The sequence below is a fragment of the Lolium perenne genome, chromosome 3 (assembly GCF_019359855.2).
Source record: "Lolium perenne isolate Kyuss_39 chromosome 3, Kyuss_2.0, whole genome shotgun sequence".
In the NCBI taxonomy this organism is placed as follows: domain Eukaryota; kingdom Viridiplantae; phylum Streptophyta; class Magnoliopsida; order Poales; family Poaceae; genus Lolium; species Lolium perenne.
Window position 1 is genome coordinate 267,389,781 of NC_067246.2, and position 22,112 is coordinate 267,411,892.

At 45.7% G+C, this 22,112-nt stretch overlaps 2 protein-coding genes and 1 long non-coding RNA gene across 10 annotated transcripts; all 3 read left to right on the forward strand.

The window, feature by feature from the left end:
* The first annotated feature begins 658 nt into the window (after nt 1-658).
* Nucleotides 659-4,472, forward strand: LOC127344048 (uncharacterized). Of its 8 annotated transcripts, none has more exons than XR_007877700.2 (8): nt 679-1,264; nt 1,366-1,762; nt 2,474-2,573; nt 2,680-2,744; nt 3,137-3,176; nt 3,288-3,360; nt 3,788-3,850; nt 4,068-4,472. It is a non-coding gene; the product is annotated as an uncharacterized lncRNA (long non-coding RNA). The 8 variants fall into 8 exon arrangements; XR_007877697.2 differs by having other exon boundaries at nt 683-1,264; nt 3,288-3,364; XR_011756016.1 differs by adding an exon at nt 2,258-2,390 and having other exon boundaries at nt 659-1,264; nt 3,288-4,472.
* A 1,928-nt stretch (nt 4,473-6,400) lies between these two features.
* LOC127344047 (universal stress protein PHOS32) lies at nt 6,401-10,993 on the forward strand. The gene is made up of 2 exons (XM_051370272.2): nt 6,401-7,343; nt 10,567-10,993. Exons 1-2 carry the CDS (start codon nt 6,542-6,544, stop codon nt 10,572-10,574), a joined length of 810 nt encoding a protein of 269 aa, XP_051226232.1. The 5' UTR covers nt 6,401-6,541; the 3' UTR covers nt 10,575-10,993.
* A 690-nt stretch (nt 10,994-11,683) lies between these two features.
* Nucleotides 11,684-18,587, forward strand: LOC127344046 (uncharacterized). The gene is made up of 4 exons (XM_051370271.2): nt 11,684-12,139; nt 12,215-12,423; nt 16,900-17,007; nt 17,145-18,587. Exons 1-4 carry the CDS (start codon nt 11,842-11,844, stop codon nt 17,829-17,831), a joined length of 1,302 nt encoding a protein of 433 aa, XP_051226231.1. The 5' UTR covers nt 11,684-11,841; the 3' UTR covers nt 17,832-18,587.
* The last annotated feature ends 3,525 nt before the right edge of the window (nt 18,588-22,112 follow it).

A 22,112-nucleotide genomic window follows, 5' to 3' on the forward strand; every position in this document is an offset into this window, starting at 1 on the left:
TCGAGCCACGGAGGTAAGCATCGGGTGTATCGGGTTGGTGTGCGTGCGTGAGTCTCGGAGTTCCTCGTGTTCGTCGTGTTCTTCGTGTTCTTCGCGCTCTCCCACCTCTTCCCTTGGATTTCGGGGTCAAGCTGCGAGATCGGGCCACACACGGGGTCTTAGACCTCATCAGTTGTGGCGTTGGCTGGCCTTTGTAGCAGTACACCCCTTCAACATAGATGCACTTCCCCTCAACAGGAGGAACGACTGGCATCAACCCTTGTGTCTCCACATGTTTCACTCTCGTTACCTCTATATATTGACTACACTTTACTACTTGTATTGTTATATCTGGTTATGGTTATTTGGTTGCATCTTGTCATGTAGGTAAATTTACTTAGTTATATATCTTAAAAAATTAACTTCTATATCAAACTTAAACTGAAAAGGAATTAAAATCTAATTACACCTATTTATCTTCTATAGGTGTCCATATGATCCTTTCAATATTCACCTGGTATGCAAGCACTAGCATGTTGCCATGATCCCCGGTTTTTCTAACACGCCGAAGAATAATAGCTTTGAGGAAGCCGCTCGGAATTGAGAACAAGCAAGTGCGTGTACCTTTGGCCTATGCCAGGGTGCTCCACGATAGCCTGTGGCGCGCAAGGACTCCCGAGCCGTTCGATCGAGGGGCGAGCTCCGCGTCGATCTCAGCTGTCCGTTTCTCATGACCTGAGACACCTTCCCCGAACGAAACCCTAGATGCCACGGCTGCGCGATTGCCTCGCTTCCGCCTCCCTTTCCCTGCTTGCCGCCGCCGCCCTCGCCCACACACTCCGCCATGTCGGACCTTGAGCCGCTCCACCTCTCCCTACTCCTACCTCCCTGCGGTGCCAACCCATGGGCCTCGCCCCTTCACGGTACTCGGTTTCCGGTCGGCCATAGTATGGCGCAAATCACTTCCTCGTCTTCCGAGACCGGTCGCCCTTTCCCCTCCTGCTTGGTGAAGATTGTCGGATGGAGGAGGTGGGACTGCGCCGGCGTCCGTGCATATAGATCAGGGTGTCACGGGATGGGAGGAGGTGAAGCGGTCGTTGGCGGAGGGGAGGAGCTCGCCGACTATCAACGGCCGGCTAGGGGAAAGAGCACCAGAGGAGAAGGAACATGAGGATACCGTTTCTGTTCTCCTCTTGTCGAGCGGCAGATTAGGCCATAGGAGGAAGCATGAGGGCCACAACTGCATATACGGAAGCTTGGAGAGGAGGGAGGCGGAGCATCAGAGGCAAGAACGTTCAATCTTGCGCATTGAGCTACTGTACTGTCTCTCCCTATCTCGAGCAAATGCAATTTGATCTTTATTTTTTTTATCTGGTTTTGTTTCAGGTTCAGAAACGAAGAGAAGAACCATATGTTATGGTGGATCTATAGGAATATTTGACGAATGGAAATATGACTTCTTTTCTCTGGTTCTTATTGTGTTCCTAAAACTTATTAGGATGCATGGTCCAGGGTGACTCCGTTGCATCTGTTTTTTTTTCTTTGTGTGAACTGACTTGAATCCTTGCCCAGTTATGACTCTGATATTTGGAAACCATTGAGCCGTTGCTAGGACCAAAATGGATGATTGGCGAGGAGGACCAGCTGAAAAGAATTGCTACATAAGTTGCTTTATCATGGGGCTATCATCTTCTCATAAACTGCACTACTATGGAGAAAGAAAGCTGAACTTTATTTTCATATGGTGTAAGTCAACTAGCTGCATGGACACATAACTGGGAAGGTTCATCCACTATCTCAGCTTTTGCAACCAACATATTTGCAAACGTTAGCTTTATCCTTTTCTGGCCATATTCATATGAAAAGATTGTTTATCAATTTAGTAGTTTGACTTGTAAAATGCCCTTCTAGCTTACAGTCCAATGAGAGAAAATGGTCTGACATCTTTTATTCAACGCCTTCATTTGGTTAAATTTTCTTGATTCATGCATATATGTTGGTTCAGCTAATTTTCTGGATTACTTGCTTACATGGTGTTTCTTCTCCACATAGTTGTTGGCTGCGAAGAATTGAACTACTATCATGGCATTATATTTTTCCATGTCCACCCTTTGAACTGTTTTATAGTTAAGCAATGTCATGCATGGTGTATCACATTGTGTCGCTAGGCCACATCTCCCACAAACAGATATTTGATAATCATGCTACAAAGGATTACAATGAAGTTTTACTAGCTTCTTAACGAGTTCTCTTGATTTGTGTATGGATGAACAAATAGGTGATGCCTGCATATGGTCAGTGTAGTTGCCACAATGCATACCAATCAAGTAGCATGAATTATTTTTGGGTTGCCGGTCAAGTAGTGGCTGTATTCCAAATCAATTAGCTTGAATTAGAAATGGAAATTGAAGGTAAAAGTAGCTAATTGTGACATTGTTCGGTAATTTTATAATTCAGTAAGTTTTTAATTGAGTTTTTGTATTATTTGGGACAGGTATGATCACAGGTGCAGCTGTCTCAACTATGTAATACAATCTCAAGCTGAAACATCCGTCTTTGGATATGCCAATGCTCGATTATGACCAGTTCTCCTGGTAATCCTTTTCCTATGTGCTCCATTCATTCCTAAACTGCTACTTTTGTATTTTGGTTATCTAATTCTCATGAATGAGCTCCGTTTGCTTCTAAATCAAACCGTAGGCACATCAAGTAAAGCTTTTTAGAAGCCTGTTGAGACATGGAAGAAAGAGACCATAGTCAAAAGGGTAATGTTTCACAATTACTCGTCATCTTTATAAACAGTGAGTCAGTGATTATGTATCTCCTTACTGTTGTGACCAAATCCATATATTATTGCAAATCAGTAAGAGTGCTAGAAGAAACAATTGATGTAGCATCAGATTAGTACTGATTACTTGTACTTACAAAGAAAACTCATTTACAAAGTGAAATATATCATATTTTAAGAAAATTTCTTACGCTTACAAGGACAAGTCATTTCCATTTACTTGTTTCAGAAACGACATAGCAATTGCTTCCCAGAATATGTCTTAATGTTTTATTAGTTAGTATTGGTTACTTACTATCTTAGGCTTAGGGTGACCTGTTACTCTAAATCTATCACCTAAAATTCTGTTTTTTCGTTCATCGATTCTAGGCTTTGGTCACCTGAATAATTGGCCTCGATAGCCATGTAGGTAAGATACTGCTCATGATTTTGTTCTTTTGGAAACTTCACTGTTGTGTTTTTTTTCCTATAGCACAATGCGATGATTATCTTACTGCTATTATGTTCTGCAATCTGGCAGGGTGGAACTGTGTCCGCTGTGACCATTAAATTATGGAGTATTACTTGGTTTTGTGCCCTCTGATGATTAGAATGTTGGTAATTATATCGAAGCAGTTTTTCTGTTGGCTCGCTGATATTCCATATATTATTCTGTTAGGGGCTTGATTTACTAATATAAGTATTCTATGCATAATAAGAGATTGTAGCACCCATTCTTTGTGGATGAGCAATTTATGTTTTTTTTTTCAGTTTATGATGATCATTATTATTTATCATTAACTTCTAAAATTTCTGTATATTTTCTATGTAGGCAATATAGAAGTTATAGCTCTGTGGTTGGTTGGTTGCTTGGTTTTCTCACCTGTTTTTTTACTTCCCAATTATCTAATTGTCGATAGAGAAGACTTACACTTATACACCTATGCTTATCTCTTGATTTTGCAAGAAATGAAAGAATTTTTTATTTCCTTATCTGAGTGCAAATTTCTCACTGAGAATCTTGTTTTTTTTTTGGCTCAGCATATGATTTATGCGCAGCAGTAGTGTGTTTCTATACATAATGAGTATTGCCTTTGATCACAGGTATCTGGCCTCTTTTCATCTCCAAAAGTTTTTGTATCCAGATCTATTAAAACTTTTAACTTCCATTTGTTCTTCGTTAAACATTTAATGGAGAAGAGTTCAGATACCCAACTAGATGCACATGCATATTTTTGATTGCGGAAGAACATGCATCTATCTTTACTGGGATGTACATATTTCACTTTTAGTCAGAAGATCCCTCTGATTTGTGCTGTAGGTATCCTACCCAATGGAATTACTGCTCGGCTTAGAATTCTTGCTCCTCGGATTCTAGGCTGATCTGGTAAAGCATAGAGAGAAGGATGCTAATATGCAAAATCTTGTGCAATATGTAGTGCCCTGAAGTATATGTCAACCGCAAGATATCGTGCCCTGAAGTATATGTCAGTATGATTTTGGTACCACGGCGATCGTTTGCAAGTCCAACTTAGTTATATGTTCAGGCTGCTCCTGAATTTCCTTGATGTAAGCATCTTTTGTCTATGTAAACATGTAAAGCATGTGTGGCGCTTAGTTCAGGTTTGATCCACCTTAACATTAGATTGTCTTTCATGTAAGATTGTCACCGTTTGGTATTTTGTTGGACACAAAACTGAATACGAGTGTATGTGTTGTTCAGTAACTTTTAGTATGTTTTGGGCAACCAATAGATTATTGAGAGTTTTGTGTCGAAGCGGATCAGATCAGAATTTGAACATGTACATTAATAGCCTTTTCCATGTCTAAAGCAAACATTAAATACGCCACATTGCATAAGTAAGTATTAGATAGGGATGAGATTGCTCCACACAGCACCGGTGAGGAGGCGCCCCATGGGGCGCCCCAACCACTAGTGAACGATCAAACCGGTACTGGAGAAGCCGGTAGGCACCGATTTTGAGTTTTATCAAAGCACGGAATGTTGGACAGCAGAGCAAACGGAGGATAACTGATGTGACGTTCAGGATCGAGTCACCGGTGGTTATCTTCCGAGTAGCGGTGGCAGCCAGTCAACGGCCCCATCCCAATGCAATCTAGTTCAATGAACGCGTACATGGATGCAGGTTCTGAACTGGCAGGCATCACCCAAAATAGATGGAAAATGTCTCCTTATTTTTTATGAGATCAAAAAAGTCTCTAGTCATCGACCACAATCAGCATATGCTTCATCCAGCTAACACCCGGAAACCATAAATGTAACTCGAGCTAGCTGTTTTTTCTAAATAAAAACCGAGAACGACATTTTAAGATTTTATAAAATTAGAAAATTAAATATATATGTAGACAATGTTGTGTTATACCAACCTCACAAGTTTTAACTTGAAATACTTTATATTCAGAGGGCTTTCAATTACTTAAAATAAAGTATTTCAAGATCTACATCTATATTTCAAGCCTAAAATAATTGAAAGCCCACAAGATCTACCTTTTATATCAAGCCTCAAAACCAAGGATTAAATATGACGTCTATACCAGTAACAATGCAAAATTTCAAAATCTCAAAATATGTCGGATGCTTTTTTTGTGCAGCCCAAACTATAAGGTAACTCGAGTTCAAATTTTGCTCACAAATTATTCAAGAAATCTCAAAATATGTCAGATTTGTTTCAGTTTTCTGAAACCTTCAAATGCCGTTTTCGAATATTGAAAGACCCAAAAGAAAGAAAGCCCACAAGCTCTGATCCATTCTTTTTTTGGCCGGGAGACACATTAAGGTGTGATCTGCTAAAAAACAATTAAGGTGTGATATGTAATAACTTGTGAGCAAATAAAACTGCCACTTGCAATCTTCTGAATGATGTTTTTCTAAAATAAAGCAATTTTTTGCCTCATTCATTAATTAAGAAGAGGATATGTGCTCATTTTCTAGGAAAAAATTCGGCGAAAAATCGGGTGAAAACCTATACAAGAAAAGGGCCAGGCCACGCAAATAACACACCTAAACACACTCACGAGGCCAAAACAACAGGACCGCACCCATTCTAGCCAACACAAGAGACCACAAAGCGACACGAACGAACACTCCAAACACGACATACATCGGATATAGGGTAGGCATCAACCAAGGTGGTGAGAAAAACACAACCCTCTTTGGTAACGACAACTCTAAGCACCGTTGCCAACATTCCTGACTTAGCAACCCTATCGCCAATATAAACTATATGCCGGACTCAGACGAGAGAGACTGCATCACCAACAACACCACTTTTATCAATGTCAAATACTAGACTTAACGGAGAAGCCACAACCGAGATATCGTGCGAGTCAGGTCTTACTTCCTCGACGGAAGGAGGCATGGGGAGGGCCGCAGGCGCAGCCTCCAGGCTCCTTCCAAGTAGGATGGAGTTTAAGGCTTTGAGGTGGTTTAGGGCAAGAAGCAAATGGTTTATGATGGTCAATGGTATTGGTAGGCCAACGTGACGGGCACCAAATGGAAGATTAGGAGGAGGTCGAGAAGGATTAAGAAGCGGTAACGTGTACGAATGCGACAAGTCAGCCATCCCATTTCCTCCCACAGCTCAAGACAAGTTGGCCAAGGAGGAGAAAAGGCGAAGACGCTCCCTGGATTCCCCCTTCTCCATTTCAAACCCAAACCCAGCATCACAATCACCTCGCATCGGATCAAATCAAAGCCACCACCGCAAAATCCCCAAACCAAACGCGAGAAGAACACCGAGCAAAAACCCTAGCTCGCGAGACTTCCCCCACCCCATGGCGGCGGCCAACTCCTCCTCCCCGTCGGCCGGCGGCGGCGGCGAGGTGCCCTCCCCGGCGCTGTCGCCGGTGCGGCTCGCGGCGGCGCAGGCGGCCGCGATCCAGCCCTCCTCGCCGCGCTACTTCTTCTCCTCCCTCGCCGCCGCGGGCGCCACCGCCTCCTCGCAGCGCCGCATCGGCATCGCCGTCGACCTCTCCGACGAGTCCGCCTACGCCGTGCGCTGGGCCGTGCAGAACTACCTGCGCCCGGGCGACGCCGTCGTGCTCCTGCACGTGCGCCCCACCTCCGTGCTCTACGGCGCCGACTGGGGCTCCATCCCCGTCTCCGTCGCCACCGACGCCGACGCCGACGCCGACGCCGACGCCGAGGAGCCCCCCCACTCCGCCGAGGAGCTGCAGAGGAAGCGGGAGGAGGACTTCGACGCCTTCACCTCCACCAAGTCCGAGGACCTCGCGCAGCCGCTCGTGGGCGCGCAGATCCCCTTCAAGATCCACGTCGTCAAGGACCACGACATGAAGGAGCGCCTCTGCCTCGAGGCCGAGCGCCTGGGACTCTGCGCCATGATCATGGGCAGCCGCGGGTTCGGCGCCTCGCGCAAGGGAGGGAAGGGCAGGCTCGGGAGCGTCAGCGATTACTGCGTGCATCACTGTGTCTGCCCCGTCGTGGTCGTTCGCTACCCGGACGATCCTGCTGCAGCTATCGCCGGGGAAGCAGCAGCAGCGGCAGCAATACCAGATGAGCTGCACACTGTGCCCGAGGATGAGCCTGTGTATCATGATGCGCCTGACGCACACAAAGGTCTGACCTCTTCCTTTGCTCAACTCCACAGTTTTTTTTTATTCCATATGCGGATTGATTGATTGATTAGTTTATTCATGATGTGTTTGATGAAGTGATTAACTACAGAAATATACCTTGCGTAGAACATAGCTAGTATCAGCACGCCTTAATTGGTAATTAATTCAACAACATATTTCATTCACTCAGTGAGTAGAACTGCCATCTTTTGTTCAAAATTGTAATGGTGGTGGCAAGCTTGATGTCATAGGCTTATTGACTTAGGTTTAGTCATGTTTTTACTAGCACCTGTTGTATGTTCTGAATCAATTAACTTGCATAACTGCTCCGAGCTCTTGGCTATCTTTTGTTCAAAATTGTAATGGTGGTGACAAGCTTGATGCCATAAGCTTATTGACTCAGGTTTGGTCATGTTTTTACCAGCACCTGTTGTATGTGCTGAATCAATTAACTTGCACAACTGCTCTGAGCTCTTGTAGGAAAAGCTAAATGTTATTGTTGCTGATATTCTCGTTACTACTAAAGGTTATTATCCAGTGCTCTTAGAGTTGCAGATGGAAAAATATACTTTATTGAAATTTGAGAAGGATACGCCGGTATATGGAAGTATGAATCAAATTTCTCAGTTGCCCAAAGAACAAATAGAAGTGAACTGAATTCCCCTGCCATTGTGCACTTCAGCCATATTTATTCATGCTTTCTATAGTTGTTTCTTACTTCATCCGTTTGAGAATACATTTTATTTTAGAATCTCTGTTTGTAAGCATTTTTTTGGTTGGAATATCAATGTTGAAAGAATTACCAACATTGAAAACATGAAATTGTAAAGGATTGTATTTCTTTACATTTTACACGGTGAAGGAATATTAGGGTAATGAAGATTGTTGCTCAATTTTTCGTTTGTAGTTGTCTAGAGTTAGAACATGAGGTAAATGGCCATTAAATAAAACAAGAATGTAATTAAAGAACTTGTAACGCCAATAATTATACTATATAGTTATATATGTCCGCTTCTCATATGTGTTAGCCTAGCTGAATTTAAAACAATTACCAATGCATGGCTAATTAAATTTAGCAGTACCTCTTATGGAAACGTAACACTTTTGGTACCTGATTAATCTGCGCCATTGAAAAGGGAGTGGTATTCTTTGTGTATGCTATTAGTTGCATTTCTTCTTGTCTATAATTTAAATACTCTAGGAGTTTCTAGCCTCTCAAAGCAGATGTGCAGGCTCCTTTTACATATTTTAAAGCATGATAAAATTATTCTAACGTTTCCTAGCAGTGCTAATTTCAAAATAGTTATGCTGTATTTTACCTAAATTAATGCTTAATATTAAGGAGATTTTTCGTCCTGGGACATTAATAGCTTCCTATATTGTTTAGTCATGTTTGAAAGTTGCACGAGGATACCTTGCAATTTATGCAGAAGAATGTGTGTAATTAATCTCATTTGAAAGGTTTAATCGGCCTCACTTTAAAAAACTATTGTCAGCTTATCACCTGCATGGAATGCATTTTCATGTAAAATATGTTCCTGTTTGGATGGTTTCTTTTAGGGACACAACTCATGCTTTCGCATTCAGAACGATATTTTTCCTGTGTAAATATCTCTTTACTTCCTCCTGATCTACTTGTTTCCAGTTCTGATGCAATGTTGAGTTGACCTATTTATTTCTTAGTACTCCACCCATTTGAAAGTATTATTTGAATGGATTAAGAAGTTCATAAAGTCCAGAGAAGGACAATGGAAAATGATCCTGCTATTTCTATCTTTGCTTAGATACCTAGGAGATAGGAGAAATAGTAGTTAGTGATAATGTTACGTAATAGAGAAGATGTAATAAATAAAGAAAAAACAAGTTTCATCAACAAATGCAAATGCATGCTTATTTTGAAGCAAGATTGATAATCTATGAGCCTTTATAAAATGAAATGGAGGCTAATATTAGTGCAGTTCCTAGGAGATAGGAGAATGAATAGTTAGTGATAGTGTTACTTGTAAATGCAACAGAGAAGTTGTAATAAATAAAGGCAAAGAAGGTTCATCAACAAATGCAAATGCATGCTTATATATTGTGAAGCAAGATTGATAATCTATGACGTAGCCAATGCTAAGAGCTCCCGCACTGTGCAGGGTCTGTGGAAGGTGATCTATGAACCTTCATAAAATGAAATGGAGGGGGTATCAGTGCAGTTCCCTCTCCTTTTCACTTATGTCACAAAGGGAAATAGGATCACCCTTATCTTTTATTGCCTTTTGGGAATTTTTTTCTTTTTCATGTCACTTTCCCCTTGCTTCATTGCATATCAATTTTCTCTAACTACTGTTCTCAGTTTTTTCGGCTTCACACCACACTTTCATCGTTTGCAGATTATTGAATTAAACATTGTAGTTCAATTCCTTCGTTTCTCATGTCTAGGGGACCTCATGGTTAGCCATGTTTCTATGTGGTATCTGTAGGATATCCAGTTCAGGCTTTATAAATGTGTTGGTTTTCAATATACACATTCGGTTGTTGGAATAAATGACATGGTACCAGGAGTCCGTTTAGTTCGGGACCATGCTTTTTGGCCATTAGAGTTTGCAGTAGGTACCAAAAGTTGACCTATCATTATGGGCTAGCAAGCGGAACAACCTCTGACATTTGCAGGGTGTTTAACATCTAGCACGCCGCACTTGGTTGTAGCAAATGTGGTAGTGTAGTAAATCAATAAGGCCCTATATAAGGAAATTCTTTCTATAAACAGCAAGATTTCTAGGATGTGCCAAGTACTAAATTTACTAGAACTTGCCTAAGGTCTTAAGAAGTGAGTTTTGGCAACATACTGGGGAGGGTAAAAGATTGGCATTTGGAAGATGATCTGGTCCTTGTGATCTTATCTTAGATTCCGTCTAGACCTTTTCTTCAGACAATAGAGAATCTACTGGAGCAAATCAAGCTTACTCATTTAGTCATTTTTCATGCCACAGCCATTTTAATTTGTTCTCCTTTTGCTGTTTCTTTTGTTTGACACTCGTACTATTGAAGAGCTTTGAGCTCCCCTGTAGGCAAAATGTACCTATTTCGCACACATATTTCAGTTCCTACCTGAAAAGATGTTTCATTTGAAACTCTTACTCAACTTGATCACTTGCTACCAACTTCTTGGAGAAGTTGATCACCTGTCATTATTCGTTGCTATTGTTGGATCTTACTCATCACCTTTTGCCCCACTGCAGAAAATTGAGGCAATGGCATACAACATGGAGCGCAAGGAAAACATGAGGCTTGTACCTAGGCGATCCCTGTGTATCTGAGCGCCGCAACTTCTGTATCCTGAGTCATGTGTGCATATCATAAACTGGCTTGACCAGCAGGCTTTGCATTTCGGGTTAGTGCCAGGCTCCCTGGTCGCGGGAGTCTTTGTTGGTTTGTGTTGTCGACTGCATGTAGACTGAATTATTCCTGTGTGCGCAAGCTGTATGTTTATGGGCTCACCAGTCTCCCTTGTTTTGTAAGTTCAGTCTTCCCGATGTGGTACTTGTTGTATTCTTCCCTAGTTTTCTGCATGGATGGACACTGTCTAGCTCGCCGCTCATGTTTGTAATATTTGTAAGACAGGCAGGTTTGTGTCCGAATAAATACAATGTTGACATACTTCCATCATTTGGTGCGACAATTACAGGGGCACAGAGTGGGCACTGGCACCTTTGAGATATACTAGTGCAGTAGGCCAAAAGAAACATGTTAAAGGCTGTGAAAATTCTGAAAACATTTCATCACATATGCACTGTATAAAATATACACTTATAGTTCAAACATAAATCTAATTCAAGGTTGATAAACAAGAAAGGAAATAATAAATGAAAATCAAACATGTTAAGGACGTCAGAGTTCTTTTTCGCTTCTGAGTTAAGTATCGATTTGAGTTTTTCTAAATGACAAATGCTTGCTAATTTCTCAAAAACAAATCAAATTCTCATCATTAAATAATAATTGTAGTTCAATAGATGGACTCAAAGCCCTTTTAAAAGAGAAAGACCATGGATCAAGAAGTTACTACCTCCGTTCTAATTAAGTGTCACGGTTTTGTCTAGATTTTGATTGTCTAGATTTAGATGTATCTATACGTTTTAGCTTCGTATCTAAATGAAGTTTTGTTGATTGCTAAAATTTTGGTAGCTCCCGTTACTTTGAGTGTCATAGTTTCGTTGCTAAAATTTTGGTTGCCAATGAAATCTTGCCAACTCTTTCCACACTCTCTTTACAAATATTAGTACTCCAGTACAGTACGTAGTAGTACTACTTCTTCAATAATTAGTGAGTACAAATTAACACGAGCACATCTTGAAATGCTAGCGGGAGCGCATCAAATTCGTCCGAAAATAGCACGCTTATAGAAGGCGTAGGCGATAAACATTTTCATTTTGGCGCGCGTCTCCTCCTCTCCCCGAAAAGGCGGAAAAGCGCCCAAATCAGCGAGTGGGGAGGCGGCGCAGATCGGCAAAGCAGCCATGGACGAGGGGCTGTTCTCCGTGGACAAGTTCACCGGCGGCAGCCAGGTCTACTTCCTGACGCACCTCCACCAGGACCACACCCGCGGCCTCGGCGCGGCGGGCGGGTGGCGCCACGGCCCGCTCTACTGCTCCCCGGTCACGGCGCGCCTCCTCCCCACCCGCTTCCCGGGGGTCGACGCCTCCCTCCTCCGCCCCATCGCCTCCGGCGACTCCGCCTCCCTCACCATCTCCTCCCCCACCTCCGGCCGCATCTTCTCCCTCCACGTCACCGCCATCCCCGCCCTCCACTGCCCCGGTAGGTACCCATTCCTCCCAAATCATTGCTACTTTGCTCGCCTCCACTCGCTAAATTCTGCTGATGTATATGTAGGTTCGCTCATGTACCTCATCCGCGGCGATCTCGGATGCATGCTTTTCACCGGCGATTACCGGTGGGAGTTGGGGTGCGAGGAGGCGCGGTACGCGAAGAAGGCGCTGCTCCAGGCGCTTGCCGGGGATAGCGTGGACGTGCTCTACATGGACAACACCTACTGCCACCCGTCGCTCAACTTCCCTCCGCGTCGCGTCGTCGCTGAGCAGGTCTGCTGTGCTTCCATCGATTGTGCCAATTTCCGCTCTGTGTATGCAGGGTTGTCAGTTCAGCCATCCCTGGTCCATGCGACGAAGGTGATTTATGCAGCATGGGCGCAATGGTGGCAGTTTGAAATGTTCTTGATTGCAGTGCAGTCTTACTTTCTAAGACAAGTAACTCACTAGCAAAATCAAATGCCTTTCTTGCCGAGCTTCGTGCCGTTCCATCGTGCGGCCCACCCTGGGCCTTGGACCCTGCGTGGAGACTTTAACATGATCTACCGTGACGAGGATAAGAACAATGGTAACCTGAATCGGAGGATGATGGGACGGTTTAGGCGCTTCCTGAATGACTGCGAGCTCAAGGAGATCTATCTTCATGGGCGACGGTACACGTGGTTGAACGAGCGACAGACCCCACTTGACGAGGGTGGGGTCACGGCGGCATGGGAGGAGCTCCACAACAGCTGCTCCTTGCGCTGTTTAGCGACGGTTCTGGCGGACCACTGCCCCCTTCTCCTCGACTGCACCACACAGTCCACGGGACGGAAGCGGTTCCAATTCGAACGCTTCTGGCTGAAACTCGATGGTTTCAGTGAGGTGGTGCAATCCGCGTGGGAGGTGATTGATGGGGACCCTGACCCCTTCCGCTGGCTCCGCTAAGCTGAAGCGCACGGTGCACAGCCTCATGAGCTGGAGCGGCAAGAAGATTGGGTGTGTCAAACTGCAGCTGATGACAGCGCGGGAAGTGGTGTTGAGGCTGGATGTGGCCATGGAATCACGTCCGCTATCGCCTGACGAGCATCGTTTACGGGCCTTCCTGAAGCAAGCTTACCTGGGGCTCGCCTCCCTCGAGCGCACGATGGCCAGGCAGCGGGCCAAGATAGCTTGGCTCAGGGAGGGTGATGCTAATACAACCTTCTTCCACCAACACGCGGCTTATCGCCGGCAGAAGAACGTCATTCACAATCTCCAGGTTGAGGGCGCGGTCGTCTCTGACCATGCGACCATGGTCGAAGCTTCCTTCACACACTTTGTGGGGCTTCTTGGCACTACGGTGGATCGACAGTACTCGCTGGACCTGGACTTCCTGGGCACGCACTCAGAGGACCTATCCGAGCTTGAGGTTGCGTTCACAGAGGGTGAGATCTCGAAGGTGGTCCGCCGCTTGCCTCATGGCAAGGAGCCGGGGCCCGATGGCTTTACGGCTGAGTTCCTCCAGACCTGCTAGGGGACGGTGAAGGCGGACTTCATGGCCGCGTTTGATAAGTTGTTCACGATGTGCGGGCGTGGGTTCTAGGGCCTAAACCAGGCCCTTCTAATCCTGCTGCCTAAGCGCCCGGATGCGGCTGCTTTGGGCGATTATCGACCAATTAGCATGATCCACATCTTCGCCAAGCTCGTGGCGAAGACGTTAGCTACTTGCTTGGCCCCTCGGATGGAGTCGCTGGTGGATCGTAACCAATGCGCGTTCATTCGCAAGTGGTGCATTCACGACAACTTCATGTTGGTTCAGCAGATGGCGAGATTCCTGCACAGGATGAAGGAGCCACAGGTGATGCTCAAGCTCGATGTGGAGGTCCTTCGAAAGATGGGATTTGGGCCTAAGTTCTGCGAGCTGGTGGCCATCCTTCTGTCCAAGGCTAGTACCAGGGTGATGCTCAATGGCGAGCTAGGTCCCCCCATTTGGCATAGGAGGGGCCTGAGACAGGGAGACCCCCTGTCGCCGTCGTTGTTCGTGCTGATCATGAACACGCTCAACCGAGCATTGGCTAAGGCGATCGAGTTGGGGATCCTGCGGCGCCTGGCACGGCGGGAGCTGGCCACAACGGTCTCGCTTTACGCGGACGATGTGGTCATCTTCTACCATCCGGATGAGACAGAGTTGCGCGCTATCCGCGGTATTCTGGAGCTCTTTGGGCACGCGTCAGGCCTGCACACCAACTTCGCCAAATGCTCGGTCTCTGCGATTGCCTGCACGGAGGATGTGGCCAATGACGCCGCCGGGGTGATGGAGTGCCAGTTGGCACCCTTCCCTGTCAAATACCTCGGCATCCCACTCTCCATCCGTCGGCTACCGGGTGAGGCGTTCCAGCCCGTGGTGGACCGTCTGGCTGACAAGTTACCTACCTGGAAAGCATCTATGATGCCCAGGGCAGGGCGCTTGGCGCTGGTTCGATCGGTGCTGGCAGCTATTCCGATGCATCAGCTCACGGTGCTAAGCTTCAACAAGAAGGCGCTGAAACAGGTTAACAAGATCCTACGAAGCTTCCTTTGGGCCGGTAGGGCAGAGGCCAATGGCGGTCACTGCCGTGTCAACTGGTTGAGGGTGTGCCGCCCGCTGCGGTTTGGGGGGTTAGGGATCCTGGATCTCGCCCGCGTAGCCATCAACCTTCGGGTTCGTTGGCTATGGAGGATGCGGACTGACCCCCAACGACCATGGCGCGGGCTCGACATGCAGTTCTCGAAGATCGAGCTGGACGCCTTCGCTGCCTCCACTTCTATGGTGGTGGGCAACGGCGAGTCCACTCTCTTCTGGGAGGACTGGTGTCTGGATGGGAAGTCCATCAGGGAGGTAGCGCTGGAGGTTTATGCACTCATTCCCAAGCGCCTCAGGAAGCGGCGCACGGTGCAACAGGCGCCGGTGGAGCGCAGCTGGATGTCAGACATCGAGGGCGCACAGAGCGGCTTGGCCCTATGGCAGTATGTTCAGCTATGGATTAGGCTCAGGGACATGGTGCTCTCCCCCGATCAAGACAGGTTGGTTTGGCGTTGGACGACGGATGGCCAGTATTCCTCCAGCTCCTGCTATGATGCCCTCTTCCAGGTGGCGGTGCTATCAGGCTCCTGGAAGTTCAACTGGAAATCCTGGGCGCCACCAAGGGTGAAGTTTTTCATCTGGCTTGTTTGCCTGGACAGGTGTTGGAGGAGTGAGCATTTGGCGCATCGGGGATTGCCCCACGCGACAAGATGCCTGCTGTGCGACCAGTCAATGGAGACTATGGTGCACATCCTGACCGGTTGTTCCTTCTCTAGGACAATTTGGTTCGAGGTCCTATCGTGGATTCGATCCACCGCGGGGCCTTCGATGGTTGAGGGTGACTTGTGGTTGCTGGTGGTGCGGACCTCTCCACCCCAGTTGCGCAAAGGAACTTCGTCACTCATCATGCTCACGGCATGGTGGATTTGGAAGCATAGGAACGCTGCGGTCTTCGACAATGCGCGTCCCTCGGTGGCCTCCTTAGTCCTTGACATCAAGGCCGAGGCGCGACAATGGGCGGATGCGGTCGCCCGGGGGCTTCACCAACTCCTCCCCTAGATTAGGTCTCTTTGGGTTGAGTTGTACGGTGTGGCGTTGGTCCCTCTTCTGGACATTGTACATACAAACCTTTTATCTATCAATGCATCGAAACACAAGGTTTTTGCGTTTTCGCGAAAAAAATCAAATGCCTTGATCCCTATGGGAAACAATCCAATGCCACCGTTTCAGTGTCCATTCTTAGTTGTCAATTTCAACTGTTACATCCCTAGTTTTGTTCTGCCGCTTATACATCAATAGATTTTATGCTTCGCATGAAGCAACTGATAAAACTTGAACAAAAGCTGGTGAACAGCCTATTCATGCTACCTGAATCAAAATGTCAAAGTGAAAGGTGAAAACCAGCTTCATACATTGTTTTCTATATATAGCTGCAACCTCCAAGGGCCCAGAAACTAACTGAGCGTGGAATTTGGTTGGAAAACTTCAATTTCCCTCTGCATCGTGTCGTCGCTGAGCAGGTCTGATTAGCTTCCATCGATTGTGCCAATTTCTGCACTGTATATGCAGCGTTGTCAGTTCAGCCAATGGTGGCAGTCTGAAATGTTCTTGAGTGCAGTGCAGTCTTACTTTCTAAGATGAGTAGTTCAATAGCAAAATCAAATGCCTTGATCCCTAGTGAAGTCTCCAGAATGAGCAGATGTATTTCTATATGCAATTTTCGGTGTCCATTCTTAGTTGTCAATTTCAACTGTTACATCCCTAGTTTATTTCTGCTGCTTATACATCAATAGATTATGTGCTTCACATGAAGCAACTCATATAACTTCAATAAAATCTGGTGAACAGCCTGTTGATGATACTTGAATCAAAATTAGTGAAATGTAAAAACCAGCTCCGTACATCGTTTTCTATAGCTGCGACTTGCAAGGGCCCAGAAACTAACCGAGCGTGGAATTTAGTTGGAAAGCTATTGTACATCCTCATGTTCAGCATTAGCTGTCCTGCCTTTCCTACTTCCTGTTCTACTTATGATGGGGTGGATGTTCTGATAGAGAGTAGAGTTCTAGTGCTAACTAATTTACCTGCAATAAGATGCCATTCACAACCTGTAAGCAAGTTGCCTATGCATAAGTTTCTGCCCTGAATTTACTGCCTGACCATTGGGTTATCCATCATGCTGCGTTGGGTGTTCCGTATTAATATTATCTTAGTGTTGGGTGCAGATAGTTAATATTATTCAGGCTCATCCTGATCATGAAGTTATTATTGGCGTTAACAATCTTGGAAAAGAAGACCTATTGCTTCATATATCCAGAGCCTTACAAACGAAGGTGCGAAGGGTCTTTTCCTTGACATACTCAACGTTCTACTCGTCTACCCAATCTGATAGTACTTTATTTACTCTTATAAACACCGCACAGTGATCTTATGGAGGCTAAACTATTCCCCCCTTCACTTCCCTCAACAGATTTGGGTCTGGCCCCAGCGCCTACTGACAGTACACCTTCTAGGCATCGATGACAATCGAGAGATCTTCACCACTGACACCAGCTTGACCAGGATGCGTGCTGTTCCAAGATACAGTTTGACCATTGCGACCCTTGAAGCTTTGAACACGGTATGTCCAACCATAGGAATCATGCCTTCGGGCATCCCTTGGCTATGGAGAAGCAGTGAAGGAAAGGCCAAGGCCAGTGGCAAATCACCAGCAAAGTCCATCACATGCGGAGTGCAAGGGTCAGGCATAGGAACAATAGAAACGGATTATGATCCCTTGTCACCACCGAAGCTATTTGAGAAGCACTCTTATGCCCTGCCATACTCCGACCACGCCTGTTTCGCAGAGCTAGAGGATCTTATGCAGACGTTGCGTCCGTCAGCGGTCGTAGGAATCGTGCGCACGCCATCCTGTTACGCGAATCCTCGCCATCATTTCAGCCATTTTTTTGGGGATGAGGTGTGCTCTGACAAGGCACCCGTGGAGAACAGCGGACATAATGGAAGCTTGGCACCTAAGAGGAGACCAAGTGGTTCGAGGAGAAGGATGATCAAGATTTCCAGAGCAACGTTTTACAGAAGCAGAGTTACAAGGAAAAGGAAGGATTTCTGTGGTGCAAGGATTACAGAACCTGAAGAGCCAATCTGTGTGCTTTGAGTTATCTCAACGAGTAAAGTTTTTCTGGTCCTGTGAAGATTAACTACCTGGAGGCAGAACCTGTCGGTGTCTCCTTTGAGCTATCTCCGCAAGTAAATTATTTGTTGTTCCTGTAAAGATTAACAACTTGGACTGGGAACCTGTTAGTGCCCCCTTTGAGTTATCTCCCCAAGTAAAATATATTTGCTCCTGCAAAGTTTGGAAGTAGTGCGGTTGGAAGTGTTCCGATAAAACTAAACCGGCTTGCTTGTCTGGATGTTACCTCTGTCTTCTGTTTTCTCAGGATTCTTTCGTGCTGGCAAGATCCATTTCAGACTTGGTTATGCTGTATAGTCAAAACTTCTCAGAACTCTGTTGTGTTGACAAGACCCCGAGAAGAACAACGATAATCAAGATTTCCGCTTCAACAGTGTGCAGAAGCACAGTTATAATGAAAAGGAAGGGTACCTCTGATGCAAGGCTCGAAGAACCTGAAGAGCCTATCAGTGTCCCTTGAGCTATCTCCACGAGTAAAGTTTAGGTGGTCCTGTGAAGATTAACAACTTGGATGAAGAACCTGTTAGTTCGTCTTCAGTGATCCCCTCAAGTAAATTATTTTTCTCCTGTATAGTTTTGAAGTAGTGGGGACCATCTGTTTTCTCAGAACTCTGTTGTGTTGGCACTTGGCAATATGCATTGCAGACTCGGTTACGCTGCATATTGTTTCTTTTTTGTTGTGGTGCTGTTACAGTAGTTGGAGTGCTAAAATTTCGTCTACTGGAGTAGTTTAGCTGTTACTGTCTTCCTGATGCAAGCCACTGTGCAGCATGAACCCCTGCACCTTCTTGATTACTTGGAGCAGTAAAAGTTTCTAGACATCCAACAGCAGTTACCCCAACTTTCAGGCGGTACCATCTGACGAGAAAGCTTAGGTGGATACTTGCAAAAGTTCAGGAGGATCAGGTAGTTGATCCGTTGCATCCGTGTGTTAGAGAAACCCCCCTGCTTTGGACGCTAACTGCCGCACCACCGATGACACTGTTGGACAGACGCACAGTGGCAGGAAGCGATACGCCGACGGCGCCACACTGTCGGCATGAGCTTTCGGCACCGACTTTCAGCTAACATGATCGGTACTTTGGACATTCCGAAAGAATTAATAAAGCTCCTTTGCAAACCAGGTCAGCAGGCAGGGGGCGCAAAAAGGTAGGAAGATGTTTCGATCACAGCGGGGATAAGGAATCCCGTCTTGCTTGCTTGCAGAAATGTGTTGGTTAATGGTTATGCGCTGATGCTTTTCTGACGTCGAAAGCACTAAAAGCATGCTCTGCGATTAGACATGGGTCATTCGCTCATCCTTCCGTAGGTTCTTTTCGTGGAGCAAATCGGCATCATCACGTCGCATGTTTCTTGGTAGTTTCTTAATGCTCACACGTAATTAAGTTGTCGAATGTCAATGAAGCAATATACAAAGTTTGATTTTATTTTTTTGTAGCAAACTGTGAGCACATAATTGGAACGTGGATATACAACTCGGCTCCCACGAGTATATGCAACTGTATATGAAAAACAATTTTATGAAACTGAAAAAATATATAAAAAATATACATGTACTCCCTTGGTTCACGAATAAATGTACTTCTATCAGTTGTCAAATCTGTTGCTCGTAAAGCACTCAACTTTGTTTTTCTTATTGGAAAAACATTTGCAAGCAAATTTTCATGATCACATACCATAGTAACTGAAAACAAACACATAAGATTTGAGCATTCGCAAAAAAAAAAACACATAAGATTTCAAAAAATATTACTTCCTTCGTTTGAAAATGAGTGTCCCATTTTTTCTAAATACTGATGTATCTATATAAAAGTGAGACACCTATTTTTAGACAGAGGGAATATTTATTTTTGAATGGATGTGGTATTTTATTCTTTGTTTATTTCGAATTTACTTTTCACACGGGGACTTGTGACCTGGGACCGGGAGCAAAACTCCGTGCACCTTGGAATGTTTTTCTTCCTTTTTTGACAACACACTACCAAAAACAGAATATAAGACATCGCCCGACAAAACAAAACCACGTACTAGCAGACTTCGTCAATCTCAAGACTCGTTGGATGAAGTTTTTTGGACGCAATCTATCAGAGGTACTCATAGAGGTAGAGTGTGCGTGCAGCGTTTATAGGGGTGAGTGTATGTGCTTATTTATGAATGTCGTCCTCTGTATTGTGTTTCGAAAAAAAATGTTTGCCACGTAGAGCAACGTAGTAGCAGGACGAGGATTCATCCTGGCCACGTCACGTGGTGGAACTGCCTGCCAGCAACGGCCAAGACCTGCTAGCTAGGCTGCCAAGATTCTGATGCCCATCGAGATAGGCGACATCCATGTCCCGTAGTTCTGACCTGTCTGTCCGGCCCGATCAGCGAAGCCGCGCACGAGGCGTCGACCAGTCCAGCACCGCGTCCGTGCCGGCGCGCCGGACCCCTGGAACGACCCCGAGAGACCGCTGCTTGCGCCGGTTGCTTTCACGGCTGATTCCATTCCCTCCCCGCGCACGGGATCCTTTCCCAGCCAAAAGGAGAGTGGCATATTTTTTTACAGCATCAGGTGAGGATAATGGACCATTTTTTTTTAGCTCGGATTACATGGAGACCTTTTTTGAACATCTCAGAATTTGAATTCAAATATTTCAAAAACTTGAAAAATACCTGGACGTACTAGATAATATTGAAATCTACCAGCGTGTAAATCTTCAGAAAGAAATATGTTGTATTTCAGATTCAGCAAAAATGAAAAATATTGATTTCATCGTTGGTGAACAGTAATGAACAGTACAATGCTACCTTGATTTTATCAGTTTGTGAGATCTTGTAATTTAATGAGGGCCGAACATGGTGTATTCCTAGAATACAACATTTTCTATGTCGATGTATTTTTTTTCTTTTTGAAAAAACTTTGAAATCAAAAATTTTGAAGTTTCAAAAAGACAAACGGAAATACTTTTGTACACCCACACATGGGTGTGGATATTTCCGTCACCGTCCATTTATTTCTCGAGATTCGTGCCTACCATGGTAGATGGAAAGATTCCTTTCTGAAAGATCAGAGATGGTAAACCTAGAGGGGGGTGAATAGGTTTCTACAAATTTTAATTCTTTCTTTGCAATATTAGGCTTTGCGGAATATAAAGATGAGCCTAATGCAAACTAGGTGAAACAACCTATATGAGGATACAAGCAACTCAAGCTCGAAGGCTCTCACAGGCAGTTATATCACAAGTAAGGAGTTCGGTTAGAGATAACCGATAGCACGCGGAGACGAGGATGTATTCCCGTGTTCCCTTCCTTTGCAAGAAGGTACGTCACGTTTGGAGGAGTGAAGGTCCCACGAAGGATTCCCCGCGCCACGAAGGCTCACCCTATTCTCCGGAGCCTATCTCACGAAGGAATAGCTCACTCACTTGTGGTAGACTTTGAGGTAGCCTCCAAACCTTCACAATCTTGTCAGGAGCAAATCCACAGCCCGGATGCTTCCGGACCACTCTTGCCCACCTAGGGTTTTCAAGGAACCCTAGAGAGCAAGCTTCTTGATGAATACAAGGGGAAATGAGATTTGGCTTGGTAGAACAGTAGATCGGGTCCTCCTCTATCATTTCCCCGGAGGGATTTGAGTTTGGATGGAGGAGGAGAGAGATCTGAGGCTTTTGGTGTTTCTAGCAATGGAGTATGAGAAAGAGAGCTCAAGAACAGTTTGTAATGTAGTGCCTAACTTTTCAGAGGTAGAAGAAGAGCTATTTATAGTGTCACTTGAAATATGGTCGTTGCCCACTTGACACATCAGCAGATTCTTCGAGGAACCCGGTCGATCGGATTTGGCGCCGAGCAGGCCGGCGCACGGGCCGGTCCGATCGGCTCTGTGACCGGACCGGCCGGTTTCAACCGGAGCTGGGACCGGGTCTTGACCGGAGCCACTTCTTTGGGTACCGAATCTTGCCCGGTTGGCACAAGCGCGTAGGCCGGTTGGTCGCCGGGGCGGCCGGTCTGTAGTCCGATCCGACCGGGCCAGCGACCGGATCGGCCGGTCCAAACCGAGCTAGCAACCGGACAGAGACCGGGCCATCGCCCCGACCTTACTGGTTCCCATCCGGTTGGCACCGGTCCTGGGGCCGGTTTGCACCGGGCTGGCCGGTGCCAGGGCCGGTCTGACCGGGCCTGGGACCGGCCATGGTCTGGAAACCCCATGTTGATTTTTCGTCGAAGTGGCCGGTCTCCCATTGCCTTCTTGTTCCATTGATACACCAT

Coding starts and splice junctions, on each gene's coding strand:
- LOC127344047 (XM_051370272.2), top strand. CDS start 6,542: ATGGCGGCGGCCAACTCCTCCTCCCCGTCGGCCGGCGGCGGCGGCGAG.
- LOC127344046 (XM_051370271.2), top strand. CDS start 11,842: ATGGACGAGGGGCTGTTCTCCGTGGACAAGTTCACCGGCGGCAGCCAG. Junction 12,140..12,214: donor CCCCGCCCTCCACTGCCCCG/GTAGGTACCCAT, acceptor ATGTATATGTAG/GTTCGCTCATGTACCTCATC. Junction 12,424..16,899: donor GTCGCGTCGTCGCTGAGCAG/GTCTGCTGTGCT, acceptor TGTTGGGTGCAG/ATAGTTAATATTATTCAGGC.